Source organism: Hyperolius riggenbachi, unplaced genomic scaffold (assembly GCF_040937935.1).
Source record: "Hyperolius riggenbachi isolate aHypRig1 unplaced genomic scaffold, aHypRig1.pri scaffold_347, whole genome shotgun sequence".
Classification (NCBI taxonomy): Eukaryota; Metazoa; Chordata; class Amphibia; order Anura; family Hyperoliidae; genus Hyperolius; species Hyperolius riggenbachi.
The window spans coordinates 55,154-67,318 of NW_027152558.1; the positions used below are offsets into that span (position 1 = coordinate 55,154).

At 43.5% G+C, this 12,165-nt stretch overlaps 1 protein-coding gene across 1 annotated transcript; it reads left to right on the forward strand.

Moving 5' to 3' along the window:
* The first annotated feature begins 285 nt into the window (after positions 1-285).
* Positions 286-10,282, forward strand: LOC137543901 (zinc finger protein 432-like). Its single transcript, XM_068264972.1, has 5 exons — positions 286-371; positions 1,326-1,506; positions 3,070-3,167; positions 3,277-3,625; positions 6,123-10,282. The coding sequence occupies exons 2-5, from the start codon at positions 1,374-1,376 to the stop codon at positions 7,802-7,804; spliced, it is 2,262 nt and encodes a 753-aa protein (XP_068121073.1). The 5' UTR covers positions 286-371; positions 1,326-1,373; the 3' UTR covers positions 7,805-10,282.
* Positions 10,283-12,165: the final 1,883 nt, after the last annotated feature.

Consider the following 12,165-nt stretch of genomic DNA (forward strand, 5'->3'; position numbering starts at 1 on the left):
GGAAATATTTTAGGATTATTGGAAGAGGGGCAGGACGTTTTTTTTTTATTTACGGGAAGGGGGAGGGGGAGGTCTACAAATTACTAGAGGGCAAACATTACTAGAGTACAGATGACCAATCATTTTTGTATTAGAGTGACATCAAAGAGGCCAGACATTATTTTATCATTATTAATAATGGGAGAGATTTCATGCTTGTAGACTTCAGGATCACACTGAAGTCATGTTGGTTGCAGTTCCTCCGTAGTCCATGTGGTGGCAGGCTCATATAATTTTAAGTCGAACGCAAATCAGTAAAATAATGGGGCAAGGCAGGAAGTTGAGCTTAGAAGGGTGGAGGAAAAGACACATTGCTAGGGCTGGCAGCAAAGGTAAGATATCATTTTATATTTACATCCAGTAACCCCCACACTGTGACCCCTCCCCCATCACCACCAGTTGCTGCTATTTTTGTAGAGATCACTAATCCTTTCCCATCAGTCCTGAGCCACCAGTAAACCAACAGAGGAGCTATCCTCACCACAGTTACACACTATACAGTGTATTTACATAGCCCTGACATATTCCACAGCGCTGTACATAGATCGCTGATCCATTCCCATCATGTCTGCACCAGAGGAGCTTACACTCTAATCAGTGGACCCCCAGAAGCCCAACTACAGATTTATTTTTCAGTTTATCAATTTAAAGCTTGGCAGGCAGGCACAGTTGTACATTTTTGCCAAGCTGGCAAGGGGGGAGCAGTGAGGGGAGGGGCTAGTAGGGAGGAGCTTTGTACTGCATTGAGGAGTATAGATCTAGCAGGGACAGCAGTTATTCCTTGTTCAGATTTCTTCTGAAATCCAGTCAGGTAGAATTCTTGAGTTACAAATGAGTAATTGATTGATTCCTGGATTTGGTCTGTATCTGCTCCCTGTGGTTGCCTTAACTTGGCCAAGCTGTACTGAATTATTATGCATTTAAGGGGTGGTTTCCATAGCTTGATAAAATAAAAACAATAAAAGAACATACATGGAAGATAAGGGTCACTCTAGCTCTAGTTCCAAAAAAAAAAAATATAGTGGACCATCTTCAGATCAGAACATTGAGACTTTATTATGCAGAACACATGTTGTGGAAGGGAGATACACTATTCCAGGTCAACTGTGCTTGCAAGCAGTTTGCAATTATAACATAATAAAATATACAAGTAAAGAAACATATATGCTGATAGAAATATGTGAAGTGAACTTGTGGTTTGGGGGTAATGGTCTATCTACCTGCTGAAATATTGTGTGCTTTATTACAAACCTGTCCTTGTTTCATGTCTCACTGTGCCTTTGCAGGAGGAGGGGAGGCATCAGGAAGAAAAGGATCAGAAGGAGAACATTGTAATGGAAGATTGGAAGAGCTGTAGGGTAGAGAAGAAAGAGGAAGATGTGGTGGAGGAGGGGCAGTATACAGAGGGACACCAGGACCTCTCCAAGGACACCATGTTGGAGAATCAGCTGCCCCTTACATCACCGGGTAAGAGAAGAATTTCATTTCTTATAGAGGAGAGAGCAGTATTTATTTATTGTGTATATATATATATATATATATATATATATATATATATAGCGCCAATGTATTACACAGCGAGCCGTACAGAGGATCCACCTACATATCCCCTTTATCTGATAAACACATAGGGCCTGATTCACAAAGCAGTGCAAACTGTTAGCACGCTGGTGAAATGCCCCTTATCACGCATAAACTCAGTTTAGGCGTGATAAGTTTAGGCATGATAAGTTTAGGCATGATAACTATAGTACCAACTTGGTTAGCACCGCAGTACACAGCTGATCAAAAGTTTTGCGCTAGCAAAGTCTGGTGCACGAAACGTTGCATAGAGTTTAATGGCGCTGCTTTGCGTGCGGGACTTTGCGATCTTAACGTATCTAAACTTATCATGCCTAAACGGAGATTAGGCATGATAAAATGGCTATCACGCCTAAAGTCTTTAACTGGGTTATCACCGCTTTGTGAATCGAGCCCAATGTATTCAGTCAGTGTGTGTGTCAGTAACAGCAAAATTACCTCTGCAGCGGAGAGCGGTGCGGCCGCCGCTCTCGCGTCTGACGTCACGGCGGATTCCACCGCCGCCTCCTCGCCATCGCCTCCCACCAGGTCAGGTCTTTCCAGAGTCCATAAAAGCAGGGCAGCACTTGCGCACACCAGGAGACAGGACCTTTATGCTTTGAGGAGGCGGGTCAGCTGACCTGCCGGTCAGCTGACGGGGCTGGGCTGACTTTTGGCACTGATTGGCTGGAATCTGCTGGGCGGAACTTGTGAATGCTCTGTCTGTATTTAAGGCCTAAACTGTCAGTGCATCATTGTCTGCTGTTGCTGAAACTTTGTGGTTAAGCTCTCAGACATTAGTCAGATCCCAGTGTGCTTTGATCGGGCAGGAACCCGGGGATTTCACACATAGCTAGGAATTGTTTGATAGCTATAATTGTAATTTGATATTATTGCCTTTATGTGTATGAACCTTGCCTGAACTTCTGACTATCCTTTGCCTCACGATTCTGTGCTCTGCCTGTCTTGTTGCCGACCCCGGCCCAACCTCGATTCTGCTCTAGCCTTCTGATTCTGTACTTCCGTACATCTAATTGTTGCTGACCTTGGCTTTACTCTGACTACGATTCTGTTTACCGATTCTGTACTGCGACCTGACCGATCAGTTACCGACCCTGCCTGTACGACCTCTCTAGTGTTAGTGTCAGTCCCCACAACCAAGGGGCTATCATTTAGGAGTACTCCTGAGCTACTGTGTACCTAAACACGTGTGATCACACCTTTATTAAATTACTGACATTTCTGTCCTCATACTGTTTATATTGCTACTAGTCTGTTGGAGCTCACTCTGGTCAGCAGAGTTTCTCTGACCATTGCTATACCGTGTTGCTATTTCTGTATTATTGGTGATTCTGCAGATCACCATGTAATCAGATATAGTTTCTGTATTATTGGTGATACTGCAGATCAACAAATAATCAGAACGCTGTCCCTTGCTGACACTAACCGTTACAGTGTGTGTTCTTACAGATGGGTCCAGTAACAGAAACCCACCAGAGAGATGTACAGGTCCTAATTATTCCCAGGATTGTCCACAGGAGGATCCCACCATCCCCCACCATTATCATGTAGGTGGAACTGAAGATCTAGAACTAGAAGTGACTTCAGACAATCTGAGGTTATGTTCTTCTCTGCCTGGAAGATTTTATTTTCATCTTTACTATTTTGTGTATTTAGGCAGAAGAACTGGGATGCATGAAACCTGAGAAAGAAGAAGAGATGTATGTGAGGGGTGATCAGAGGACTACTTCAGAGGGTGAAATGATGAGGACAATTAGAGAGGAAAAAGAGACTTATGTGAGGAGTGATCAGCAGTCTATGGAGGAGGGTGACATGATGAGGACAACTAAAGAGGAAGTAGAGACCTATGTGAAGGGAGATCAGCAGAATATGAAGAAGGGTGACATCATGAGATTAATTAAAGAGGAAGAAGAAGAAGAGATATCTGTTAAGGGTCATCAGAAGTCTACACAGATGAGTGATGTATTCAGGACAATTCAAGAGGAAGAAGACCTAAAAAGCTGGGGTAAATCTTTTTTATTTTTCCATTATCTATCAAAAATGTGCACATTGGGATATGTACCAGTGATATTAATCCAATGACTGCGGAAGGAGGCTGTAAGAATGAGAGTGATGTTTGGGGAGGGGGAAGGTGTGGAAAAGTTCTTGTGTCTAACAGTCCTGGTGGAGATGGCCAGAAGCCTCGTTGATGGGAGCACACTGAAGAAGTAATGACCTGGGTGTGAGGAATCCATAGCGGAATGGCTGAAGGAAAGCTTCGATTTTTCGGACAAATCTCTGAGAAAAGGAACTAGTGCACTCCACAGGGTCTGTATTGATCCCTTGAAGAGAGACCAGGAGTCTTCATCGAGGACATCTGTACAGCAGCCACATGGGTGGGCCCAACAGTCTTCATGAAGCAATACTGAATGGGCCTTGTTTTAAAGTGAACCTTCAGACTAAAAATCTACTCATCAGCACTGAAAAGGCTTGGTGTTTCTTTAAAAGTTTCACAGCATCAGAACTTTGTTTTTCTTACCCAAACCTCATTTTTAGCTGTACAGAAGAAAAATGCCTGGGCATTTTTCCCCTGATGCTGTGCAAAGCATGAAGGGATTTCTGATATTGTTGTTCTCCTTCTGCTGTTTTGGCACAAATTTATTTATTTTTTTTAATTTTGATTTTGAGATTTGAAACCTAGCGCGCGCAGCTGGGAGGGGTGATCAGGACACAGGACAGTTGGAACCGTGTCTCATGTTCTCTGTCAATTCCTTTCAACCAAAAAGATGGCTGCCCCCATGAAATCACAAACATTTGCCTGTTCTTTGAAAACAGGGTTGGTAAGAGATTATATTACTTATTTATTTTAATTTAACATAACTAATGTAATTTAATGACCGTATGTTTGTTTAGGCTGAAGTTCTTCTTTAAGCTAAGATGTGACACTTAGGCGGTGGACCTTTCCCAAGGAAGGGAGAGAAAATCCCACTTAGACTTACTAGTAATGGTATTTCTGTGGATCCTCCAGGATAACTACCTCTGTTCCCTCTCTGAAGGACTGATGTGACTCATTTAGTGTCCTTTTATTTTGTCTTTGCATTTAGCACTCTTTGCGATCGAGTCACAAAGCCGTGCTATCTCATAACAAGGTCGAACTAGCGTTTTGCGCGCAACGGTTTTCGTGTGCAATCACAAACTTTTGCACGCAAATGCAAATTTTTGCGAGCGAAAATTTGCGATGGCGTGGAAAAAACGTTACACGCATTATAACGTGCGCAAAACGCTAGCGCAACCATGCTATGAGTTAGCACAGCTTTGTGAATTAAGCCTTTGTCAGGTCATAACTTGTGAAGACAATCCTCATGATTCCTCTGATGTGTCTGATCGTGCTGCCTGTAAATTTGTGCTGCCACATTTCCTACTTGATTATGCTGCCGGTGGTAAAACACTGAATATCTCCACTTCCACATGTCCTATACTCCCCACATTTTCAGGGTATGCAGGGTATGCAGGGTATGGAAGGGACTCCCCCCCCCCCCCCCCCAAACTACCTCTGTGCCAAATTGCAGCCCCCGAGCCACGCTGGTTCTTGAGATACTTACTAGAGGTCTTGCCTTCCTAAACAAGAGGTTATCTCAATATATACAGCCTCACAGGAACAAAAATTTACCACCGTAATGCATCACTCCAATCTCCTAGTGTTTCTGGGTCACTCAGAGCTGCTTGGGTATTCTGTTGTTTTGGTCCAAACACCTATCCCATAAAGCCATATCCATCCCTGTCATGCATTGAGGAGGACCAACAGTCCGAAACAGGCAGTCTGCATGTGGGGATGATGAGGCTATGTAAAATTTAAAAGCAATAGACTTGCTATACACCAGCGGTTCTGGATGTAAGCCTGGCTTTAGGGGCATAAAGAGATAATTTGCATATTCCGTAGTGATGCATTGTGGGTAACCACAGTTACACACTTAAATCGGAATTATGGCAAACACCTTCTGCTGAAGAAGACAAACTACACTTCAGTCAGTGGGCTTGATTCACAAAAGAGTGCTAACTGTTAGCACGGCCGTTTTCGTGCAAATTTTCGCATTGCGCGCGATCGCAAATTTTCGTGCAAAATCGATATTGTTTTCGCGCAAAAATTCACGTTTGCGCGCTAAAACGTTATCATTTTGCGCAAAAATTCACAATCGTACGCAATGCAAAAAAGGCCGTGCTAACAGTTAGCACTCTTTTGTGAATCAAGTCCAGTGAGTGAATATGGAAATCATGTCTCTATATAAGATTCCTAATGGTTCTGGTTCTCCAAGACATTACTGGGTACTACATAACCCTTCCTCCTTTATGCAGAAAGTAATTACCACTTGCCTAAAGTATGGAAAATTGGTTTCATTGACACACCCATCTCAGTAGGTTTTGTTGTGCCACTTCTATGATAGAGCTCTGTAACACTGGTGACTACTATGCATATTTATATGACTCCTGACTGCAGAAATATAACAGTAACATTTTCTCTCCAGCAGGGGGAGATGATGTCGGGAGCAATACAATGGTACCTCTTAAGTCACATCCATGTGATGCTGCAGAAGATAATGGCGTCACACAATGTTCTCCAGAAGAAATTCCTGTTACTGTAAATACACATCACCGGGGTTACAGTGCAGATAGAGGAGCGGCTTCCTCTAATGGTGAGGAGTTTTATGGGAAGTCACAGGCGGTCTTCTCAGATGTCCACGAACCACGTCACAAAGCCAGTACAGGAACAGAGCCATCTAATCTGGAGGCATCTTCTTGTACATCAGATCATGCCACACACACAGAATATCAAAGACTAGGATATCCTGAGTGCAGCAAGTCTGAAGCATCACTGGCTGTGCAGCAGGAAACACAGTCACGCAAGCTGCAATGGTCATGTGCCGAGTGTGGGAAATGTTTCACTAAGAAAATATCCCTTTATAGACATCAGAGAATTCACACAGGAGAGCTTCCCTTTTCCTGTTCAGTGTGTGAGAAATGTTTTGGTCAAAACGGAGAGCTTCTTAGACACCAGAGAAGTCATACAGGTGTCCTAACCTTTACCTGTTCAGAGTGTGGGAAATGTTTCAGAAAGAAAGACAGTCTTCTTAGACACCAGAGAGTTCACACTGGGGAGCGGCCTTTTTGCTGTTCAGAGTGTGGGAGATCTTTCCGTGGGAAAGGTGATCTCCTTATACACCAGAAAAATCACACAGGTGAGCGTCCTTATTCCTGCTCAGATTGTGGGAAATGCTACATTCGTAAATGTGAGCTTCTTACACACACAAAAAAGCACACAGGTGAGCGACCTTTTTCATGTTCTGAGTGTGGGAAACGTTTCACTCATAAAAGAACTTTACTTATACACCAAAAAAGTCACACAGGGGAGCGTCCTTACTCTTGTTTAGAGTGTGGGAAATGTTTCTCTTATCAAGGAAGCTTTTGTGCACATCAGAAAATTCACACAGGTGACCGTCCCTTTCTTTGTTCTGAGTGTGGGAAATGTTTCACTCATAAAAGTACACTCCTAACCCATCTGAAAATGCACACAGGTAAGCGTCCTTTTCCTTGTTCTGAGTGTGCGAAATGTTTCACTCATAAAGAAACTTTACTTGTACACCAAAGAAGTCACACAGGGGAGCAACCTTATTCCTGTTTAGAGTGTGGGAAATATTTCTCCAATCAAGGAAACTTTCTTGAACATCAGAAAATTCACATAAGTGAGCATCCCTTTTTTTGTTCTGAGTGTGGGAAATGTTTTGCTCAGAAAATTAATCTACGTACTCACCAAAGAAGTCACACAGGGGAGCGTCCTTATTCTTGTTTAGAGTGTGGGAAATGTTTCTCTGATCAACGAAACCTTCTTAGACACACAAAAAATCATACAGGTGAGCGTAATTTTTCATGTTCAGAGTGTGGGAAATGTTTCAGTCAAAAAGCCCATCTTCTTAGACATCATAGAGTTCACACTGGGGAGTGTCCTTTTTGCTGTTCAGAGTGTGGGAAATGTTTCAGTCAGAAAGGAGATCTCCTTAGACACCAAAGAAGTCACACAGGTGAGTGTCCTTATACCTGTCTAGAATGTGGGAAACGTTTCATTGACAAAAGAAACCTTCTTACACACCAGAGAAGTCATACAGATGAGCGTCCTTTAGTCTGTGAGGATGCTGTAAAGGCTTCAGGGTAGGTTTACACTAGGCTGGATAATGGACTGATTGCATGAAACCAACATGTTGGCAGGTCCCATGTTATCTATAGGATCTGTTCACATATGTCAATTTTGATTGGCAGGATTCACACTGCAACATTTCACGGTCACAATAGATGCAATGTACGATCTGCTGTGGCCGTCCATATAATCGTGGTGTCCATAGTAAGTATTATAGCAGAAAAAAATGTCCAAGATGGGACTTTGCGTTCCTTTATTGCAGTGGACGTGTGTAAAGCAAATCTGTGGAGGTATCCTATAGCTAACTGAAGATCCAGAAACATGTCTTTGTGTCCGTGGTGGAAAACAGTCTGTTATCAGGTCTAGAGCGGCTCTAGACTTTTCTACTACTTTTCTGCACACCGCACGGAATACGGACATCTCATAGATTGCATAGTATCTCTGACATCCAGGCTGCCTTCCTAAAGAGGACTTAAAGTGGATCCGAGATAAGCATTTACTCATTGCACAATTGTGTTCCTTTCATATAGTTTATAGGGCATTCCTCGAGCCAAATTCTTTTTTTGTTTTAAGTTTTAATACTCTAATTCCCTATAAGATAAGCACAGCTCCTTTTGTGCCTTGGCACTGTAGCAAGGGCATATTGGAGCTCAGTCTGGGCAGGAGGAGGAGGAGGTTACTAGCCATTGATTTCAGAGGCAGAGGGGAGGAGGGAGGAGGAGAGGGGACTGAATTTACACACAGGCAAGCTGATAGCATCTCCAGCCCTCAGCCTGTGACAAACAGAATATGGCTGCCCTCATTGTACACAGGAAGAAATAATCATAAACTTTTGAAGCTGTTTGCAGCCAGATAAGATGTGTAAACTTAAACTTTAGATAAGATATATAGACAAATTACCTGTTATAGTTAGTTTTTCATCTCGGATCCGAATGTCATTTTTCAGCTCGGATCTCGGAAGTGAAAAGATAGATCCTGTCATGCCTGTCTTAAAGGGAACCTTAACTGAGAGGGATATGGATGGATGTTTCCTTTTAAACAATACCAGTTGCTTGGCAGTCCTGCTGATCTCTTTGGATGCAGTAGTGGCTGAATCACACACCTGAAACAAGCATGCAGCTAATCCAGTCTGACTTGAGTCAGAGCACCTGATCTGCATGCTTGTTGAGGGGCTGTGGCTGAAAGTATTAGAAACACAGGATCAGCAGGAGAGTCAGGCAACTGGTATTCTTTTAAAAGGAAAAATCCATATCCTTCTCAGTTTAGGTTCCCTTTAATGATACAGGACTGGGGGGCCTCAGGGTTAAATACTTGATCTGCTGTAATTCATCCAGTCAGGTAATCGCTCCGCCTTCCTTGGAATACCATAGTGTTTTTTTTTTTTTTTTCAAATTTTGGCCAGGGCCCAGGCCACACTAATCTGTATAGTTGTGGCCCACCCCCAGCTCAGTAGCCATGGCCTAATTGGTGGCTGCTGAGCTGGGGGAGGGCCCCAACAATGCTGGTAGAGTTTTTTTCAAAAAGCTTCAACAGACTTTGGAAACATGATCATGGGGGAGGCGGAGCTCCGAATAGTCTGGATTAGGTAAGTATTTAACCCTGAAACCTTCTCCAATCCTGCATTATAAAACAGAGGCTGGCAGGACAGGGCTCTGTCATTTTATACTGGAGGCTGCAATCTGATGTGCAGCAGCATAGAGGAAAGTGGTAACAAAAGCCAACTAATCAGGCTTCAGAGGAGTCCTGGTGAGCGGGTATCCCAGCAGCCTCCATTCATATGGGGCAGGGCACTAGCACGAGCATGCTGTGATTGGATAGAAAAGCATTAGGCTCCATTCACACTCGGGCGCTTTTAGCCGGAGTTTAGTGGTTTGTTTAACGCCAGCGATCAGCAATACGCTGCAGCTCATGTAATCCTATGCGATTACTCACACGATTTCCGCTGATCGCAAATGCCCTGCATGCAGCATTTTTCAGGCGATTGCATTGCGGTTCTCATTCACTGGAATGGGAATCGCAAAACGCAATTGCGGCAAAATCACAGATCACCTAATGCAAAATCACATCTAATTGCAATTGTGATTTTGATTCTGAGTGCGAACTGAGCCTTGTCACGATTCACTTGTGAGGGATCCACAGAGTACCTAGTTAAGTTAGGGTGAACCGCAACCACAAGGTTTTCTAGAAGACTGATCGAAAACAAAGAGCTTAGTTACCAAAAAAGTAAAGCTAGAGATTGGAGACTTTGGATCACCAGCCTGGACTGATCTGCATGTAACACATTTGCTGCACTGGGCTAACGCCTAGCGGTGCATATTTATCTACTTTCCATCTGTAATTTCCTTTTCTGATATACTTTTTTTTTTATAAAGTTCATTTTATAAGTTTTTTTCTTCTATAAATATTTCTGCACTGATTTAGCCTTCTTTTATTAAAACAATATTTAAAAAAATGTTATGTTGAATATCTGAATGCTCTAACTAGAAATTAAAGAACTGCTGTTTACCTGAACCGCTGTATTCTTTGTAAACTTTGTGATATCCCTGCCTGGATCTGGCAGGGAGTGGATATATATCAGAATCGTCTATTTCGCTAAGTACAAAGGGGGGGGGGGGGGTTAGTTGCATAGAATTGGTTTTGGCATATACAGGTTCTGAAAGAGGGGGTGGTTGGATGGTGAGAGGGGGGAAAATGTCAAAAGTCAAGGCCCGAGGTTGCCATATTACGGCGCGACCAGTCACACTTGGCAGTTATCTGTTACCACTAAGGAAATATGGGGAGGGGGGCAGAGGAAGGCAAAGGTTCAGCAGAAATTGCCCAGTTCTTCATGAAAGAAAGTGGCGGTGATGGCTGACGCTGCTGAGGATCCCGATTGCTGGCATCTGGCAGTGCTGGCCAAGGTGTTCCAGTTCAAAAGGTGCAGTAGTGTTCATTTCTGTGGTGGGTCCCAACTCCTGGGCAGCATTCAGCAGGGCTGGACAAGATAATTTAGCTGTCACAGAAGCGTCCAGCTATGGCAGCCCTTACTTTCGGATTAGAGGCTGACATCATGGAGAGGCTGAGCCAAAGGTGTCCCTGCTGCGGTGGAGCAGCAGCAGCCAATGGATGGATGGAGCTAGCTAGCTAGATGTCCCGATTGGCACAGTGTCTTCCAACCTCAGTGGAGCCCCAACCTCCTGGGTGGCAGCAGTGGACTCCACATGGCCTGTACCTGCACAGATAAGGGACCCAGGCAGCGGCCGGCAAGGTGGTTAAAACTCTGGGCCCTGAACTCCCCATGAACACCAGACCACACTGCACACCTTCAGGGGTAAAAACAAGGTGAATTAGTAGGGAAAAGGGAAGAAAAACAAAAACAGGCCAGAATTCTGAGGCTGTGGTTGTCAATGAAGGCGCCATCTTCCTGAATTCAGATTGGCAGCAACAGTTGCAACAATTAGGGCCTGTTTCCACTACACGCAGATCGGATGCAGAAAAACGGACTCCAATGAATGCCTATGGGCCTGTTTCCACTAAAAGCAATTTTTCTGATGCAGATTTTCCCAAAGGCATTCATTGGAGTCCGTTTTTCTGCATCCAATCTGCGTGTAGTGGAAACAGGCCCTTAGTGAATTTCTGTATTGGTAACTGGCTGAGTTGCACTCTGCAAAGTGCTGTAGAAGATGTCAGTGTTATATAAATACATAATAATACTATGGTAGGATTAGATTGTAAGCTCCCCTGTGTAAGCTGTTCCTGCAAAATATCCATTCCTGCAAAATGCATTCATAGTCTATGAGATCTGCAGATCATCATACACACTTGGTTTAACACTTCATCTGCATATCTGGCAATCATCTGCAGATCTGAAAATCCATCCTGGTGGATCTGATCTGCAGATGATCTGCAGATGATTGTCTGTTAAACCAAGTGTGTATGATGATCTGCAGATCTCATAGACTATGAATGCATTTTGCAGGAATGGATATTTTGCAGCAACAGATCTTTTGCAGATAATGATCTTTTGAGTGTGTACGGGCATCTTTGTGTGCAGCATCTTGCAAAGATTTTATCTGATGGGGAGTGCAGCTCCATAGAAAAGATTGTGTAGAGTATGGCTCTCATACTACATGAAGGGTGGTAAGATTGGTCTGTGATCTTGCCTTTTCCAAAGACTTTTATCTCAAGTGTGTATGAAGCATTAGTCCATCACAAAAAATTCCTAGGGGAGGAGCCTCCTGAGGCTACTGAAACTTTTCAGCCAATCACAGCCACTAATGGTCATGATCTATTCTGCTGTCAGTCCTCACATCTTCAGAGACTACATGGTTTGGCTGAAACACAATACAGGACAAGGTAAGACTGCAGCTCATTAGGGGTGGTTAATGAGATGCAAATAA